General features: G+C 35.6%; 1 protein-coding gene across 2 annotated transcripts; it reads left to right on the top strand.

Annotated features, from left to right (window-relative positions):
- Positions 1–918: 918 nt before the first annotated feature.
- On the top strand, positions 919–20,185 carry fax (failed axon connections). Of its 2 annotated transcripts, none has more exons than XM_089870281.1 (6): positions 919–1,709; positions 8,832–9,034; positions 14,241–14,373; positions 14,481–14,618; positions 14,861–15,082; positions 15,387–15,950. In XM_089870281.1, the coding sequence occupies exons 1-6, from the start codon at positions 1,362–1,364 to the stop codon at positions 15,423–15,425; spliced, it is 1,083 nt and encodes a 360-aa protein (XP_089726407.1). In that variant the 5' UTR covers positions 919–1,361; the 3' UTR covers positions 15,426–15,950. The 2 variants fall into 2 exon arrangements, with proteins under 2 accessions (XP_089726407.1, XP_089726406.1); XM_089870280.1 differs by having other exon boundaries at positions 922–1,709; positions 15,866–20,185.
- Positions 20,186–20,765: the final 580 nt, after the last annotated feature.

Genomic DNA, 20,765 nt, shown 5'->3' with positions numbered 1-20,765 from the left:
TTTAAAGGGTTTGTGAAATGATAATATTAAATTTATCTCTTTTTTGCGAAAGGTTATTTTAGAAATAATTTGAAGTTTTTAAATTTAAACGCGAACACGTAATATTGAATTTTGATGCAAAATTTATGATTATAACTAATTAATATATTTTTAAATTTAATTTTAAGGGTTTAAAATTAATCTTCAGTGTTTAAATACATTCACATTCCCTTAGAATAGAAATTAAACGTCCTATTAGATTTTGTAATACTTTAATATATCATTAAATAAGATGGAATTTAATATCAATGTCTATTTGATATATTTTTTTTAATTTCTCGTTTTTAGATAAGATAAATAGCAGTTTTAATAAATTGTTTTTATGTAATATTGGAAGGCGTTAGATTTTGTCGCAGGAAATATACGTCAAATTAAAGTTAATAAACGCGTTTAAGTTTTAGTTAGAAATTCAACCCTTCCCTATGAATCATAAGTTCGTTATTCATGACTAAAATTTTGTCAACTCAAATAACAGTGATAGTTTTATTTACCCAGAAAAAAGAATGACAATTTTTTTATAAGTGAATTATATTTCAATTCAGATTTTTTATTATTATTACTAACGATTCTAAGGTCAATTATTTTATACAAGGCATGCGCGTGACGTCACTCTATTCTATATAGCCCTATTTAGCGCTTACATGATTTCTAAAGGAGATGGTTAGGTTATTTCCATTTGGCATATGTTATTTTTTTAACTGAAAAGTAGACTCAGTTGGCCTTATTTAACCACTCTATCTATTAAAGATTAGTACGCGGGCCTCGGTGAGGGGTATATAGAAGGGCGTGTCTTTAGCCTGCTTCCCCCTCTCTCTTTTGGTAACCCTCCCCCCCGTCTTCCTGTGGCGGGCTTCGCGTGCGTCTCCGTACGTAGCTTCGTGCCGGACCCTAAACGTCAGTGTCATGAACATTTCGTACGCTAGAGACGGGAGGTAAAACTACGGGTGCGTTTGGAATTTTACTCGGCTCGCGTTAAAGCTATAATATCTATCGGAAAGGGGAGCCCCCTTCTTCGCTCGGTACCAGCAGCAGCAGCGCCTAACTCGAACGCGAAAAGCGGCCATCTTGGAAAGGAAGAATTTTTATTATCACCACCGGGAGCTCCCGTTAAGCGTCACTAGTATCGAATTTTTGGTAGCGCGAACGGCCGTGCGTACTTTATTTTCCCGGGGACTCGGGATTTCAAATTTTCGAAACGTTACGCGCTTTTTTTGCGGACTTTGTTTTTCCCTTCGGAAACGTCAAACGGTTTTTAAGTTGTTGGAAAATTTCCTAATAAGAATAAACTTTGTTTATTATCGTATCGTATCGTCAGCCTAACCATGACAAAATCAGCGGATACAGCGGTGGAATCACCGGCCCCCGTCGTGGTCGAGAAATCCGAGGAAGTCGTCGCCGCCCAACAAGCCACTTCCCCGGCGGCCGAATCGCCAGCCACGGTACCGGCCACTAGCCCGACGACCAACGGACCTTCTTCGCCGACTCAACCCCAAGCCCCGGCCAACAACGGGGGCCTGGCCGCCAAGAAGGGAGCCACGGTACACAAGGCGGATTACGAGAAAGACGTCGTTTATTTGTACCAATTCAGCCGTTTTCCGACATTACCATCGGCTTCTCCTTTCTGCCTCAAGGTCGAAACGTGGTTAAGAATGGCCGGAGTTAAATACGAGGTCAGTTTATCATTATTTTATATTTATCCCCCTGTCCCAATACCATGCCGAGGCTTACGGTACGCGGACCAATGATGGCGTTGGTTGGTATAAACGCGACTCTGATAGGGAGAAAGGGCGTACTGTTATCCGAGAGGACCCGCACTCGTTTAAAATCACTAGTTTTATTAATGAAAATGAATTAATTTCATAGAAATTTAAAATTACATTTGAAGCGTGTAATTTAATTATAATTTGAGTGTAATTGTCTTTAATTGAATTACTATAAGGATATCGGTAGGAAATGGTTTTTTAGGGTGACGGTCCCCTCGGAGAGGCCCCCTTACTGTAATGGTTTCCTCTTAAAGGATGCTATTACTACAGTGGCCTCCCGCCATCCCAAGGTCTAGTTCGCTACGGTGTGTCTCTCTCTCTCTCTCTCTCTCTCCTTCGCGCTCTTTCTCGCGTTCTCAAGTACTTAAGCAGACAGATACGTACTGAGGCGTAGCCTAAAACTATACCATCGTAGTCAGACATGCTTTTCAAATACAAATGTTAACATATTGTACCACATTTCTAAGGCCTATAATATCCCTACGCCATTAATGGTAAAAAAAAAATAGTTTATAAAAATCTTACGGTTGGTTTTCGGTTAAAAATTCAAATGGACTATTTATGTAAATTTTAAGGGTTTGGTCCTAATAGTCTAGTTTTATATTTTTAGCCCTCACTTTCGCCACCATTTAAAGTTTACCGTGGGCATTTTTTAAAAAAATGTTTTATGAATTTAGCGTCTAAAAAAATTATAGCCTAAAGATGAGAGATGTGATAAAAAAACCGGTTTAATGATACTGAGACCCTTTTAAAATCCCCAACAATGTTTTTTATTTCTAATAATTTTTAATCTAATTTATTTTAGTTTAAATTAAGGTTAAGTGTTTAAAGTAGTTAGTTATATCCGTAGACGTAATTAAGAGCTTCAATTTAAGACCAAGTAGGTTAGAATCGGACCAGTAGTTTAATTTTAAATTTAAAGGAATAGCGACGTGATTTAAAAATTATCTCAAACCTAAAGAAAACCTTACTTTTTTGAGAGTTTAAACTCTTCTGATTCCAAAAATATGCTTGAATAATATTTAAATATGAGGGAAAACACAGAAAAAAAACACCTTGAAAACTTGAAATTTGGGGGACGAAGGCAAATTTGTGGAGAAGATTTTTGGCGGGTTTTTCTCCTTGATACGTCACTCACGGCATCTCGCGGAAAAGCCAAGCGCGAGACTCCCGAGTCTACTAATGCGGCTCGCGCGCGAATCTGAATAAATTAGGCTTAACGCGGCGCGGCGACACTAACAGGCGTGTCACGTGAGCGACATCTAGAGTGAAAATTTCTCCTTACTACGTCATCAAACGAAAGAAAATCTCAACTAGGCCTTTTCCAAACACAAAACTTTGATTGCAATTTAATAAATTGCTACGAAACCAAATAAAAAAGTAAACATATCATAATAAACTAGATTTTTCAAGGCTTTTTTTCGCATTTTAAGTTTGAGGATGACGAAAATTATGTCACTAACACTTTAAATTAAGTTAAATGTTGTAAAAAATTATTTAAATATTTATTTCGGGATTTTTCACGTAACTTTGCCATTTTCTACCCGATTCTGACCCCGTTTGTTTTATTTTGAAGCTTATATACCTCTTTACCTAAATCCGTAAACAAATACGACCCAAACAAGTTATTTTCAAATGTAATTTAACCTTTAACCCCGTTAAAAATTCATTCGCGAAACTCTTAATGGATATCGACACTTAAGAAACGTTTTATCCAAATGGTTCATAGTTCAAAAGGTTTTTATTTATTTCTGCCTTTAGAAAGGAACAAAAAAATACAAAAATAGGCTTAGATATTAAGAAACGAGATAATAACGGTTCATAGTTCAAAAACATCGACACAAATAACAATTTGAAAAACAGTTTAGGCCTAGAAACTGAAAGAAATATTTTCAAGTGTTTGCCGGCGTGACAAGAATGTTTTAAGTGTTTATCTTCTGTAGTTTAGAGTGTGAACAAACAATATTCATGTCGGTATTTAACGCATTCATTTCAATTTGAGAGATATGTAAAGGAACAGTCTCAATGCCGACTATATTATTATAAATAATTACTGGCGTATTTAAGACAAATTATCACGGTTTTTCTTGTAAGAATAGCAGCTCTCTTGGGGGAATAATGATAGTTGACAGTTGGTGGTGTTTGATAAGCCTTGTTAAAACGTCAAAACAAAGTGTTTCTATTAGTACTAAACAATTTGGCAAATGTTCAACTATTTTATCCTCATTCTCTTTTTCCCTCTCGCGTTTCGTAGCTTTGTACTAAATTTCTGAACTTATATTATCTAAATTAGCTCGGGTTTTCACGCAATTTAAGTACGCCCGAACTCAAACATAAAGAAACATTGTAAGTAATTTGAGAAACAGGCCAAAGATTGAGGGACATTTTGGAATGTAAAAATAGGCCAAAAATTAGAGCGAAAATTTAGGTGAAATATAAGAAATTGACCCAAATTTTAGCCTAAATTTGGATAAAGTATAAGAAAACCTTGACGGTAAATTTAGATGAAATATAAGGAATAGACCAAAAATTTAGATAAGATATGAGAAATAGACCTTAATATGAGCGATAATTGATGAAGTATTAGAAATAACACCGAAATTTGAGCGAAAAATTTGGGTGACGTGAGAAATAGACCAAATATTAAGGAAAGTTTAGATAATATTAAAAATAGACCTGAGTTTAAAGAATATTTTGAGAAATAATAAACCAAAATATGACTAAAAGTTTAGGTAATATGAGAAGCAGACCAAAATATTATATAACTAACTCAAATTTATATATTTAGCTAAGATTTTATAAACTATCATCTTGGTACAGTGGGAACGGGACCCATCTTTTCTGATTCTCCGATGTCACGATAATATTCTTTCTTTCTTTTTTTCTTATTGCGAATATTTTTTATTTTTCCCCCTTTTTGCGATGAGCGTCGTTTGTGGCTTTTCCTGTCATTTTTATTGCGTCCCCCCTTACCCCCCCCCCTATGGTGGCCACAAAGATATGCGCATATATTTTTCTTACTAAGAAATAATGTATTCCATTCCATGGATGGCAGAAAATAGATCAGTCAATCCATCTTTTTAACCCAACCTTAACTCTCTCTTCCGAGTCCTCCCTTCCCCTCAAGCCCCCCCCCCACTAAACCCCACCAAAATGGGATCAGTAATTTTGGAACAAACCCCTCATCAATTTTCAATTATTTTTAAATTTTGGAGGATTTACTTCAGACTTATGAACTTTAGGTACAAGCTATGATAATTTTAGTTAATTTTAATTGGGATTTGTTTTAAGGAATTTTAATTTTAGTATAAAGGGAAGTACGCTTTTTGAAAGTTTGTAATTTATTCCGTCAAAACATTCTTTCACTTAAACAAGAAAATGGTGTCAAGGACATGGTTCTTCGTCAAGGTTTTAAAAAGAACTTAATTAGTTTAATGTTAAAATGTCATATCTCGCTTATATTATGAAAAGAACTTAAAGAGTTCTCCTAGTATCTCGAAAGTTTGCGCGAAATTTTTAATTGATTTTTAATAATTAAAATTTAATTTATTGAAGGTTTTAAATAAAATAGGAGTTCAATAAATATTTATAATCGAGGGGCAAGCCACTATTTACAATTTTTATTTTTTTATTTTTTGGAATTGCAATAATGGATGGAGACTCTTAATCAGTAATAATTAGGGAAATTCCCCCACTTCCAAGGGGATTGTGCCCCACTATCTCCCGAATTCAGTTTATGTTCACTTGAAGTCAGTCGAGATCAGTTTGTTATGCGAGTGACTTACTAGGCCTATGCCGTGCCCGTAGGAAATAAATGTACCTTCCTTCAATGTTTTATGGATGAACAGCGCGTTAAGCTTGAAAAGAATCTAGTCTTTATGTCACTTGTCATTGAGTGATAAGCTTAGGTGTATGGGATTAGATTTAAGACGCTGTGTCAGGTTACGCGCGTACCTTTCTTCCAGGAAGAATTCTAGTTATATATTTTTTCATCCGGACGTTCGTTATTCATCCAAGAAAAGCCTAAATACAAGATCGTCTTTAAAGGGATAGTGTCACAACATATATTGCAAAAATAAAAAGCAAATTAAACCATTAATGAAACGTAATAATAATATTTAAATGTTTTAAGTTTGGTACACTATCCCTTTAAATACTGACGGAAATTCAAAAAGCGTGCGACTCAGTATTTTTTATTTTTTTTTTCAAATATTTTTTTATTTTTTGGTAAATATCGTTGTGTTTTTCGGTGATGCGGCTAGCGGTCAAGCGTAACCAAGGCTACTGCTGGCGCTACTACTAAGTAATTCCGCCGACGGTCATGTGTGACCGAATGACAACTGTTCTTTCGCCTGCTATCATTATTACCTAACTTATCTTCATACAAAGATTATTTTAAATTCCTATCTTTTAATTCAAATATATGAAAAATAAATTGTCCCCAACCTCGTAATATTAATTTCGTCAAATATAATTTTAATCTAAATTAAATTAATTTAATTTTAATTTTAATTTTTTTTTTCTGATTAGAAAGAACTTAGAAGTTCACTGATCTTTTAATTAATAATTAAGAATAAATGTTAGTTTCTTTAGCGGAATTCCCGGAATATTTTTTTGGAGAAACTTGCAATAATAATTAGTGTTAATTGTTTTTAAACTAGGCGAAACCAATCGGTTGGTATATAAAAAAATATTACCAGAAGGGGATGGTTAATTGCTAGTAAAATTATTATTACACAAATTAATCGTGAATTAAACTTATTTCCCAGAATGCCTCTCTCCCTCCCCCCCACGGGTTGCTTGCTTTTCCCCTTGGTTGTCTCGCGTGGGTGGATTGCTTGTGCTAAATGACCCTAACTAAATTACACCCCTAATGAATGTCCTTCCTCTCCTGGTGTCTATTTTCCCTCCATGGTTCATTTGAAAAGGGTAAAAACAAACCCTACTCGACAGATGTCAAGGCAAGCTTAGCTAAAGCAATTGGCAGTTTAACTTGAAACAGAGTTAACTGTATCTCTGTATTTTCAATATCGGTTTCAAGTTAACGTGTCCAGGTCATAAGCAGAGCCGCCATGTCTGGCCTTAGCGTCTATGACTCATTCATGTCTCGGTCAACGATTTTCAAAATAAAGAGTAGTAATACGTAGTCCATCACAGGGACGCCAGAATCCCCTATAGTTTTTAATGGGGTATGGGTTTTTTGAGAGTCGACGCCACGTGGTTGGGTTTTCCATGTAGAGAGAGAAGCCATTGGTCAATACGCCCCCCACGCGCTCGCTTGTTAGCTAGGGAGAGTTGGAACCCTGTTTTAAGTTGCTTGTTACGTGACTGCAAAACTGGATGGTCATTACCATAACCATTTGGGGTGGTAAAATTATTACTAAAAGGCGGTGTTCGCTTTCATTTTTGGGCTAGACTAGTTGGCGACGAAATTTTAACCCAAAAACCCAACGTTGTTCTTTAACATGGTTCCATAAGTTTGTCCATGGTTACTGAGAGCTTGTCATGAAGTGACCTAGGTAGGTCATAGATTCGAGGTAAAGCGACGCCTGGTGAGGCGATGTCAAATGCTTAGCACAGACTAAATATGAAGATGAATTTCAAAACCGAGTGTAGTCAATTCTCGCTTGTCGTTCTCGAACTATAGCTCGAGCTGTAAGTCTCTCAGTAGCATTACAAAGTTTAGGTAGTGTCATACTTATGGAACGTGACTTATATCATACTAGGAAGGCTGATATCCTTTACACCAGGTGACCTGGCACTACATTTTGTCCCCCAAAGTAGCCTGGCCTCCTTTTGTAAATGGTATCAATCCGCATAGTCTTAAAAACTCGTTGTAAACTTGAAGTAAGGCCTAAGATTAGAATCTTTATCTCGAAATATCTTCGACGGGGTCAAGTTAGTCGAATTCTACCAAACTTGATGCTTGTATAAAAGGAATATTCTCTTCCCTCTTTGGGGAAATTCAAAGCACTCCTGGGCATAAGTAGATCTTTTCTTAGCATCGCATTCGTGTCCTCGAAGAATCCCAAGAATTTAGGGCAATCCCTACAACCCCCCCTTTTCAAATAACCTCCCCCTCTCGTCGTCGTTGTCGTCTTTGTGGTTCAATAGCGCGCCAGGAACCCCTGCTAACTCCTCTGTAGAGTTTAAGAGGCTAAAATGGAAATTAGAAAGAATATATATATGCATACCAAAAGAGATCGGATAGTTCAATACCCCTAACTAAGTTAATATTCATGGAAACATGCTTGAAATATTTTCTTAAAGTATTTGTGGTTGTCCGACCCCAAAGCGAGACGGGGGCGTTTGCTTGGTTGGGGAGGGGGGTATAACTTGGTGACATTCGAGCCCCAAATTCTCCAAAGGGGCCCTCAACCCCAGTCTCTTTAAGATCTAACGAGTCGAGTAACTCTAGTCCCGTTTGGCGACAATACAGATATAAATAACTAATATACCCCCTGCTTGGGGCGCCCTTATCTTGAGTTAACATTCCGATCTTTTTAGTTTAAAACTCTTGAGGGTGTTAATTATTTAATTTTCCTATAATTAAGTTAATAAAAATGATTTTTTTTGGGTTGTTGGAAGCAAGTTACGGGACACACCTTTAATCCCCTCCCCCCAGGTCAGGTCTCTCCGAATTATCAACATTGTTATATTGTTGACTTGTGTTTTTGCCCATAAGCCGCCACGCTATCTTTAATGAGATGGACTTTGGGCCATTGTTTGGTCAAGCGTTTTTATGACAACGTGGTCCTCCATCATTTTACGACCTAGATTATGTTGTTGGAAGGTGGTTAGGCGTGTAATAGTAATAGCCATCCCTAGATGGGCGTTGCCCCGTAAAAAGCCTACGGAATTTTCTTTTATTCTTCCTAGCGTCGTCCAAAGGGATTTTCCCGGTCTACAAAAGTTACTTCTTTTTTTGTCATGTCTAGTCTGGTTTTTTGGGGGATGTCCTACACTGTCAAGGGTTCGTCAATTATGTAATAACAGTTGGGTTTTGTTTTGTTTGTTTACGTTTTTTAGAATGTGGATCACAAATTGAAATTGAAGTCCAAGAAGGGTCAATTACCTTTCATCGAGTTAAATGGATCGGAGATTGCCGATTCGGACATCATCATTAAAGAATTGTCCAAACAATATGACAAGGATCTTGACGCCGATCTCAACCCCGATCAACGAACCGTCAGCCACGCCTTCATCTCAATGCTTAACAATCACACCAGCTGGTAAGCGTCATATTAATTACTCTAATTGCTAACTTAGGACGCGAGTAGCGTACCCCCAAACAATACTAAAATAGTCTAGTAGATTTGACATGTAACCTACCCCGTGTCATCACTGAAGAAGGGTCGCGTTAGCATCTTGCTCAATTACTTAATGATGGCATTAAAGAGAAAATCCAGGTAATTGAGGGAAGCTTCTTAAGAGTTAAGACGCGGGAGGGGGAGAGGGGTCAACCTTTCAATTGACCTCGAGAACACCAGAAGGATGGTTTGGTGTGATGGGAAGGAAGGTCTGTTTTTATCCAATTAGAACTCGGGAGGGATTACATTAAAGCCAACTAGCGATTCTGTATCTAACGTTACCCCCAACCTCTGTAAACGAGGGGTTTAACACTTTACTTAATCGAGGTAACGCAAAAACACCACGAGCTCCTCTTATTCTTGGAAAGAAAGTGAGCAACACCTCAGTCCCTAAAGCCAGTTGAGTTGGAACTTGGTTCCCATTTCTTTTTGGGTTCGCTTAATGGCTTTTTGCTTTAAGCCTCGGTCACTCAACGGGATGGAGCCTTTATATTACTCTCGATCCATTAAACCCGCGCTAAGTTACTGTTCATTCCAATAGTAAAGTTTCTGTCTTCATTCGGTGTAACCTCTTTATTAACCAAGAGCTGGCAAACAGGCTTTGATTCCAAAATGCCCCCCTATTCTATGCTTGTTAACTAGGCCTACTCGAACATGTCAGGTCAATCTGTTGCTGAGACAATGTGGTTAGATCGTGTTCAAAGTAATACACTTAATTCGACCAGTGCAAAGGCCCAAGTCCTTGATAATTATATCAATTCTTTCGTTAAAAACAAACTGCGTTTTGTGCAATTTTTTCCCCAAGACTAAATTGGATGTATTGTTATCAGTCTACCAACAAATCGTTGGAAGATCAAATGTTGAATTCCCCATAGTTTCTGAGGGAACTATACTATATTTAACTTACTATCTCTCACGCATTTGCTTTTGGTACTAAAGCATCCTCCAGTTCTTTGAGAAGGAGAAGGGCAAGATATTGATTTTATCATTTCGAAAATCGGTTTTTCCGAGTTAGTGTCTGTCCACGGTGCTAACTTGAATTAAGTACCTTCCATGAAACGTGCAACTGGGGAAAGTAAGAAACTGCATGAATTGCTTCCATTTTCTCACGAGTATCGTATCAGGAAACATTGCTACCTTCCCGGCAAGGTACCGATAGCTGTTAAAGTCTAGCTACAATTCTGGCAGCCATATTGGTGGTTTTCAGCGTACAACCCACCATTATGGCCGTTAAAACTACCTCACTTAACTTAGATCCTCCTTCAACCGAAAGCTCTATACCTTCATGGCTTTTAAGTAGGTTTATTATTCTTTGGTGAATTGGAATTGATTCTTATTATCGATGGTTATTTGGGGGTAATTCTGTTTGGGGGCTTTAGTGGTGTTGCGGTGGGGTACCTACTTTTATCGGGCTGTTTGTTACGCCGGCCCCATTGCTTCTTCTTGTTCTTATTCTTTACCATGTTGCCGCCGAAACCTAAATGAAAGATTTACCGTCTTCAACGGTTCGACCCCTATTGGTTTTTATAGACATCACGTGACTTATTACACGAAGGTGGTTGAATGCAAATTGATTTACAATGCTTAAAGAAAGGTATACTAGCCGTGAGTTAGAAGAACCTTTTCTTGGGTTGGTTAGTTGGTTTAGAACATCCTCCGAAGTTGGACTAAAGCTCTGTAATTCAGTCTCGGGTTTGGAATTAGTTTGAACTCCATGGCGCGCGACCTGAACTCATAAATGTTGGACGGATAGTTTCTTGGGGTCCACAAGAAGTTGGGTAGCAAAGTTTACTACAAGGAATTTTCCATAAATAGATTATATTTTTAGGGAAGTGGACTTTAGAGGAGGGGGTGGATAGAATGTTAGACAAACAGAAACAGGCGCTTTGTAAACGCCCCCCCCCCCTTCCCTCCTCTCTCTTTCGTTCGCAGTGTGTTAAGATAAAAGTACAGGAAGATCTTCTGTATCATCACAAAATGGAGGAAACATAACATACCTAGAACCCTGCACCACCCGAGGGGTGAACCACTTCTGTGTATAAGAAACCAACATTTGGAGAAATTTCAGTAATATTTTTGTTGGGATTGGTACTCTTTCTTTCACCTTGGTTCGATGACAAGTGGTTAGCCCCTCGATGCGGTTGGTGGTGCATCTATGTGCTAGCCCTCTAGTCGTCTGACATGGGTTGGTTGTTTACCAGAATCCGTCATCGGGGCGCGAGTGATCCTTGTTTATTTTAGAAGCGCCCAGGGACTCTGAAAGATTCCGAATGGTTTCTCGTCGTCTCTGGATAATGTTGGCTTAGTTTTTGGGGGCCCCACGCCCAACAATTTGGGGTTTTATAGCACCCAACCCCGCTCCTCTCCCTTGAAAAGCATTAAAGGTTCAGAATGTAAGCTTCGGATATCTTTATTTCTCTGTCCATAGAGGTTTTATAGTTTTGCAAACTTGCTAATCTATATTATATAATCTTGATATAAACTTTATATACGTCTTTTTTTCCCCCGCTCTCTCCTATACTCTTAACGAGATTGTTGAGTGAAACACTTTAGTCTCCCTTGAGTTGTTAATGGATTTAAGGGTTTGTTAAAAATGGTTGCCCCGAGAATAAAAAAAATAATAAAAATAAACTTATTCCTGGTGCATCTACCAAGGCCATGCCAAGGCTTATCACGCCAATACATATTTTATACTCTGAAGCAGACGATGGATGATTCATTTTAACCCTGATTAGTCAGTTAATCGTGAAATAAGCCTTGGCATGCGCGTCGGTAATATTGTGGATTCAGGTTAATTCATTTGTTATTGGTACTAATTTGAAAATAATATTGCTTATCTCGATACTCTTGTCTGTCCGTCTGAACTTGAGAAGGAAAGAATTTTGCGTGGGGGGGGGGGATAAAAAGGGTTCATCGGCGTTTTTCCTCCGCATAGTTTCCGTTATTCGCGTGTTGCGCAGGTTTCTTTCATTTCTTTACAAAGATTGAGGACAATAACCCCTTTTGGATTTTTTTATCCCCATGTTTACTTGAAACGGGGGAAAAGGGGTTCTTCCCCCTGAGCGTTACGTAGCATCCCTAGCTAGTAGTTCATTTAATTGATTTTTATTCCTTCCTCCATCTCTCCTCCAAACATCTTTTGACCTTTCTCTTCCGTCTTGGAATCTTCTCAGTGAATTATCTCTTACTTTTTATAAAGAGATAATAAAGTGGATGACGATTTTAAAGGGATTATGAAGCAGGGTTCATAAAACATCTGGGAATGTCAGTCAGGGAATTAAATTGTTGGTGGAACATAAGTATTATTTATAGTATAATAATTTGTGAGGATTGAGCCAGTTGATCTTAGTAATATCGTCATAGAAACGCGGTATTGTAGTGTTTGAGTGCCTTGGTTACACGTTTCGAAAATAGGTCTTGCCTTAAAAATGTATTTTTATAAATTTATTTCATTATCCCTTTAAAGTCTTTTATTTAAGTTTAATTTATCTTGTGTTCTAAATTCCCATGGAAGATGTTTTACGGTTTTAAAATGCCACAAACAATTTTTTAACCAAATCCCTTACGTGATGTGACAACGAGAAAGACTCGTAGAACCGCGCCCTCGTCACGTGGTAAAGAGATCGGACATTTCACCCCTAAAAACAATACAGGGATTAGTATATATAATATTCATGCGAAGTATCCTTTCCCTTTGTTGGCGCCTCGTGCGCTGCTGCTAGCTGGTCTCGTTTTGAACTGATGGAGCCAGGATGGACAATTTAGGCGAAATTGTAGCGAAAATCCTTGGGAGTCAGATTTAGAGATGGAGCTGAGAGAGAGAATTTAAGGGAAGCGCGAGAGCAATGGAGATGAGAGAGGGAGAGAGAGAGAGAGAACGGGAGGAGGGATGTTTAGAGACGGGGATGGATCGATAGATCGTCCAGACTGCACAGAGAGAGAGAGGGAGAGACCGACCGCTACCATTTTGATTTCTATGGGGGTGCAAGCCCGGCTTCTCAACTCCCTTAGTACATTTTAGGTGCATTCCAATACCTAGGCATGTGATCATGTTCAATTTTTGACCCATCTATAGTTTAGGGGCGTTGACCCCCTACAAAATAAACTCTTCAAAAATTATTAATATTTAACAGTGTTTGTTTCATATACTGTCGAAATACCGTAGTTAGTTATATTTAAGTACCTACTTAAATATTATTTACGCGTTTTTAAAAACGTCTATTATTGACTTATCTATTATTTAGCGGACCGTTAGAACTACCAGTATTAAATAGAGTAGAATGAGTTGGTGTTTATTTGAAAAACGGGAATCTGATGCAAATATCCCGTTTTATGTTAATTTCGGCTAACGAATTAGGCCTTAACGAAGCAGTTGAAATATTTAAATAAATAAATAAACGAGTGACTGAATTTCTTTTTCAAATATCTCGAGATATTTTTCGTCTATTCAAATTGTGAAGAATACCATTAAATATTTTTTGGAGCGAATCTTAATTTTTTTTCGAAGTTACGATTTTACAATAGCAAAATAAAAAAGTTTAAAATGTTGCGGTTTTTAAATAAAATCGGGGATAATGTGGTTTATATAATGCGCCAGTATTTTTTTCTTAGAAATTCTTCTTTATTCGAGGGGTAAACCACTCAATTATCTTTTCTCTATTAAGAATTGGGTTATCTGGTGTAAACATGCGCATTTATTTCCGTTATTAAATTCGTAATAAGATCAGCATTTTATATTTGAAATTAAAGTGGCGAGCCCCTCGGCGCCCGTTTAATCATTTTGGTCTACGTATTTAACAAGGTTCGGTGATCATGCGTTAAAAATTAAAACAATTGAGTATGTGCCCAACCATCTAATATTCTCAGTCATTTTTATTTCCCATCGGTATTTTTTGGGTGGTATTACAACACCCGAAAAAAAAAAACCTATTTAAATTTGACCTTGGGATTGCTTAAATATCATCTCAACGGGTATTCACTCCACACCATTAAGGGGAGGGGGGACCATTACAAGGTCACTTATTTTAACCTAAACTGGTTGTTTGTACTTGAAAGAAATTTCAAAACGGTCTAAAAGTTATGTGTCAAAGTTCATGGGGGATTGTTTTTTTTAACCATTTGTCCATAGGGTTGTCCGTTGGTGGCGTTACAGTCATCCTGGTCAGTTCCTTAAAACGGCGCAAGTTGACATCAAGCGCACGTTGAATTCCAAACTTCCAAAAGGTCTTCTACAATTTGTGTTCAAGATGAGTTTGAAAAGCGTGCGTGTTTATTTTTCTTTTGTACTTTTGTGGTCAAACATTTTTTCTTTTCTTTGATTGACAATTTGGTTTTGTTGGGGGTTTGGTTTCTTTTGGGGATTGAACAGAACGTGAAACAAGCTGTCAGTCACGGTTTGGGTCGTCACACGAGCGAGGAGATTATCGAATTCGGCAAGACTGACTTGAAGAACATAAGCGAGGTCTTAGCCGACAAGCAGTATTTCTTTGGAAGCGAACCACATTTGGTACGCATTCCATTCTTTTATTTACCTTTTTCACCTACCGAGCTTCGATTTTGTCACCTGATAAGCTACCCTTCAGGCCTAACAAAAACCCTACCCTTTTCTGGGAAATAAAGGCCCAGGGGATGTCCTGTTCTCCTTTCTCATGTTCTTCTTGTAGGCCTACCTATTTAGTTGTTGGGATAGACTTACGTTGGATGGGTGATATTCCCTTTGAAGGATTTTTTGATTTACTTGGATTTTAGTTGGATTGCGTGGCTTTCGCTCATCTCTGCCAATTTATCTACGTTCCATTTGGAGATTTGAAAGAGTATATTGAGAATGAGTGCTCAAATTTGATTGGATTCGTTGGTAGAATGAAGGAAAGGTATTGGCCCGATTGGGACGAAATGTGCAAGACCTTAGATCTCAATACTCATCTTCCAAAGAAGGAAGAGAAACCAGCGCCTGAAGAGGAAAAGAAAGAGGTTCGTTTTATTATTACTTAACCATTTATTCCAGTAACCTTTATAGAAAGCTTTGAGACGCGGGGAAGGGGAAGAGCTAGTCAGTGTTTTTACAAAAGATGGTTAGGTTAAGGTATTTGGGTTTTTTTCCTTGTGGTTTAGAAAGAAGACAAGAAAGAGGTTAGTGTAATTACTTAACCATTTATTCAAGTAACCTTTATAGAAAGCTGGGAGACGCGGGGGGGGGGTGAAGGTAGTCAGTGTTTTTACAAAAGATGGTTGGGTTAAGGTTTCGTGCGGAGGGGGGGAGGTTCTTGTTGTTTAGAAAGAAGAGGACAAGAAAGAGGTTAGTGTAATTACTTAACCATTTATTCAAGTAACCTTTATAGAAAGCTGGGAGACCCGGGGGGGGGGAAGGTAGTCAGTGTTTTTACAGAAGATGGTTAGGTTAAGGTTTGTGCGGAGGGGGGGGGGGTTCTTGTGGTTTAGAAAGAAGAGGACAAGAAAGAGGTTAGTGTAATTACTTAACCAATTATTCAAGTAACCTTTATAGAAAGCCTGGAGCCGCGGGGAAGAGCTAGACAGTGTTTTTAAAAAAGATGGTTAGGTTAAGGCTTTTTGGGTTTTTTTCCCTTTTCTTGTGGTTTAGAAAGAAGAGTACAAGAGGTTAGTTTTATAACTTAACCATTTATTCTAGTAACCCTTATAGAAAGTTGGGAGACGCCCTGAAGAGCTAGTCAGTGTTTTTACAAAAGATGGTTAGGTTAAGGTTTGTGGTCTTTGTTTTTTTCCTTCTTGGTTTAGAAAGAGGAAGATAAGAAAGAAAAGGGTGAGGAAGAGAAAGAAGATAAGAAAGAAAGTGAAGAAAATAAGGAAAAGGACAAGACAAGCGAACCTGAGGAAGAGAAGGACAAGGACACTGAGAAGCCAGTCTCACCAGTTGCTCCCACCCAGGACAACAAGGAAATTGAGGAAAAGACGGAAAAAACCAAAGACAATGATGACAACAACTTGGCCCAAAAAGAATGAATTTCATCTTTTTAAAAAACAAAAAAAAACACCTAAACAAAACAAAAAAAAATCTCAACATTTTTAAAAAAATAAAACAAGTTTTAAAAAAAGTTTTCCAAGCTAAAAAAAAACTTTGTTAAAAAGGACAATTTAATCTAAACGCGAATGAGTTCCATTTTAGAAGATGAGAATTTAAAGTTAAATCATTGGAATTAAATCGAAATTAATTTTTAATTTTATTTAATTTTTTTTCAGCTCAAAATAAATTTAATTTTGACTTTAAAAATTTAAATTTAAATTTAAACAACTCAAATTAGATTTAAAATTAAAAAATCTTAAATAAGTTATTTTTATTTCAAAAAAAAAAAAAAAATAATTAATCTACTTAATAATTTAATTAATATCCAATGAATTAACTTTAATTTTTTTTAAAGATGTAAAATTTAAAGGTTAAAAAAAAATAATATTCCATGAATTTATTTCTATTGAAAAAGAATATTAAAATAAATAAAATTCATGGAAATTAATTGAGGAAAACGGAGAGAAATAAAAAAAAGTACCCTAAAAATATTATTAAACATTTTGGGTGGACAAAAGATAAAAAAAAAAAAAAAAAATACATAAGAAAAGGCTTAAGATTTTACCAATAAACGTTAATAGAGACCAAGATTTAAAAAAGCGTTTTAAATAAGATGATATTCTCCCCCCCCTTCCTCCCCCCTTCCTCCCCCCCCTTTTTCAAACAAAACAACAATTTTAAATAGAAAATTTTCACATTAATTAATAATTAATAATTTTTAAAATAACTTAGTGTGGTTTTAAACGTTATACAAATGCAGGGTATTTGTTAACAAGGTTTTTTAATTAATTAATTAATTAAAAATGATTATAAAAAAACTTAAAACTACCCTAAGTGCTAAAGACAAAAAAAAAAAGGAAATAAATAAGCTTTGTAAATATTGAAGAATTATCGGGGGAAAACCACACCAAGTTATTTAAAAAAAATAAACAAAAATAAAATAATAAGAAAAAACAAATTTAAATATTTTAATTTTGTTTTGTCATTTTTTTTCAATTAATTAATTATTTGTTTTAATTAGGGCTAGAAAAAATATAGATGGTTCCTGATCTGATAGTTGAAAACATTTTTATTTGTGGTCCAACTAACCCTAATTCCTAATTGAGATGATAATTATAATTAATTATACTAAAATAATTCCATTTAATCAAGCCATCTTTTGAACTAACTTCTCTCTCCCTCTCTCCCTCCCTATTTTAATTAACCTTTAACCCCTATCTTCTTGACCCCCCAATAAACAATTCCCCCTCCCAAGGCTAACAAATACAAATTGTAGATGCCAACTTATTGTAATCTATTTCTTAAGAAACAAAAACAAAAAAAAAACAAAAGTGTTTGTCATATGTTGTGCTGTCAAATTATACCAAAGTATTCGTCAATTATATACTTTTAAATACAAAGATGCTTCGTAAGGGTTTTTAAAACGGTTGTAAAATGATTCAGATTTTAATTGGGGTTGAGGTGGAAATGGGATCTTTTTTTTTTACTTTTCAGTGCTAAGCCTAATTTGGTCTAATTTGTTTTATAAGCCTAAAATCGCCAACAAATATCTGGTAAATTGGAAATTGCCATCTTTGAATGATTCCAGAAAGGTTAAAGTTCAGGAAGAAGGTTAAAAAACTAGCCTAGGCTTAAGGGAAAAGGTTAAAACTCTAGCCGAGGCTTAAGGAAAAGGGTTAAAACTCTTGCCTAGGCTTAAGGAAAAAGGTTAAAACTCTAGCCTAGGCTTAAGGAAAAACGTTAAAACTCTAGCCGAAGCTTAAGGAAAAAGGTTAAAACTCTTGCCAAGGCTTAAAGAAAAAGGTTAAAAAACTAGCCTAGGCTTAAAGAAAAAGGTTAAAACTCTAGTCTAGGCTTAAGGAAGAAGGTTAAAACTCTAGCCGAGGCTTAAGGAAAAAGGTTAAAACTCTTGCCAAGGCTTAAGGAAAAACGTTAAAACTCTAGCCTGGGCTTAAGGAAAAACGTTAAAACTCTAGTCTAGGCTTAAGGAAGAAGGTTAAAACTCTAGCCGAGGCTTAAGGAAGAAGGTTAAAACTCTAGCCGAGGCATAAGGAAAAAGGTTAAAACTCTTGCCAAGGCTCAAGGAAAAAGGTTAAAACTCTTGCCAAGGCATAAGGAAAAAGGTTAAAACTCTTGCCAAGGCATAAGGAAAAAGGTTAAAAAACTAGCCTAGGCTTAAGGAAAAAGGTTAAAAAACTAGCCTAGGCTTAAGGAAAAAGGTTAAAACTCTTGCCAAGGCTTAACATATTTCAGATCACCATCCAAACAAAGGCTTAAGGAGGTTAGATTGACAGTTGGAAATTTTCAAATTACCCGATGTTTGTTAGTTTTATTTAAATTGTACATAAATTAGATCCAAAAATGACCAAGGCTTAGTAACTGAACTTAAAATTGGTTTTATTTCCCCCCAATTCCTTTTAAAAATAACTTCCATTTTTTCTGTACAATAAGTCTGGTCAGTATTAAGTCTTCGATACAAACAAAAATAAAATCATCAAATATAGCTTCTTATTCAGCCAAATTTTACTTTAGGCGAGCGTAACAAAAACATTTTAAATAAATCGTGTTTTTTGTATGAACTTATCTCAAAAAAAAAAATGGCAGGTTTTTTGAAAACAAATATTTTTAATTTTAAACGCGTAGAGGTCAAGGGAAAGAAAACTTTTTCACAGCCCATTATACATAATAAAAATTTTTACCTTTTTAAACAAACAAACAAATAAACAAATTATACATATAAACAAAAAACATTTAATAATTAGCGAAATTCAAATCAATTCCCACCTTAAACGTATATATTAATCTTGTGAAAATTTAATAAAATAAAATTAGCATAATTATAATAAAAAAACACCCAAAATTAGAAACAATTTTTAAAGGGCCAATTTTATCAGCTATTTACTCTCAAAAAAATTATAAGTTTAAAAACGGAACGGGATATGATGTACTGCCATTATTGGAAAACAAAAAACAAACTTTCCACCCAAAAAAAAAAAACAAAAAAATGCTTCCCAATTTCAAAAAAGTTTCTTGGCATTTATATACAACAAAAAATATTAATTGTTTTTTTAAAAATTCGCACAAATTGATAAGAAACCATATTATAAAGTACATTTTTTGGCTCCCCTGGTTTTTTACGCGGTAGCTCTGTACTTTGCTCAAAAAATATTAAAAATTTAACAAAAAATATTTAAAAATTAATTAAAATGGGCCTAAAAATTTGGGCAAATGTTCTAGCTCACAAAAGATTAAAAAAAAAAAACAGTGCCACAATATTTGATAAAAATAAAATAAAATAGGGTGTATTTGAAAAGAAATTTAAATTAAATTAAATTAATAATGCGCTTTTTTAATTTTTCTAATATATTTTTAAAAGAAAAAAAATGTTTTTAATTAATTTTTCTTCATTGTAATTAATTTTTTAATTTTTATTTCTTTGAGAAAATAAGGTTTTTTTTAAACATACTTTGCAAGAAATTTGAAAAATCCCATCAAAAATTGTTTTACCAATTTTTTTTTAATATTTTCCAAAAAAAAAAAGAAAAATTTTGTACTTTTACTAAAAAAAAAAAAAAGATATTATATATACTGACCTTTGACTCCCCCCCCCCCTCCGCTTCAAATATTAATATCTAATTAACTTCTATGGGAAAATAATTAAATAAAAATTAAAAATAAACAAACAAACAAACCTAATATCCATAGGGAATAAATTAAAAACCAAAAAAAAAATAATAATTTTATTTAAAAACAATCAATCAATTTCTCCAAAAATAATATTTGATGTAAATTTATTATTATAAAAAAACATCATCGAGTTTTAGTCTGTGTTCGTTTTTTGAAAAATCCCCTGAAGAAAAGAATAAACAAAAACAACCAACCAACCAAATTTTACATGTGGAAAAACAAAAAACATTTGGCACCAGACTAATTAAATGTTTGTGTAAATCTGGGCTCATTTTTAAAAAACAAAAAAACAAAAAGACTTTGTAACTAAAGCACAGTGTGATTAAAAGTCCGTTATTGGCGAAAAAGGGGTGTGGCATTTGTTTTAAAAAAAAAACCAGAAAAGGATGATGGGAAGGAAATATGGGTGGACTGTGGAGCTATATTGTAGAAGGAGTAGAGACTCGTAGCTTCCCCTCTACTAAAAAAAGCTAGACAAATTTGTCCATAAAAAGGGGGTATGAATTTTGACCCTCCCTCCAAACCTAGGCGAGCCAACGTAAACAATAAAGATGGCCGCGAGCTACGAACGTTCAGGAGGGTTAAGCCTCGGTCTTTTGTGTATCGAGTCCGGGTGACGGGAGTTTCTCAAGCGTTTGCAAATCTTATTTAAATTTTTATTTTTACTATTATTTCTATTTATATTAACTATAATATGGAAAATATTCAAAGAATTAAGCCGGGAAAGAAGAAAACGGACGCCTTCTTTAAAACACGTGACGTCAGAGATTGTTTACATGGGCTCGGTATGCGCGAAAATTGTGCGCGGAGCACTAGTACGCTTATGTCTAGGCCCCAGAGGCCTAGTCTCTACTCCTACAATACACATCCATGCTGAGATGGTAGAAATTAGGGAGGAATACTGGGAAAAAATGGCGGCCAGTCCAT

The sequence above is a fragment of the Phalangium opilio genome, unplaced genomic scaffold (genome assembly GCF_054372755.1).
Source record: "Phalangium opilio isolate 3A_F unplaced genomic scaffold, DU_Popi_V2 ptg000031l_1, whole genome shotgun sequence".
Lineage (NCBI taxonomy): Eukaryota > Metazoa > Arthropoda > Arachnida > Opiliones > Phalangiidae > Phalangium > Phalangium opilio.
This window is presented reverse-complemented; position numbering and strand designations above follow the sequence as displayed.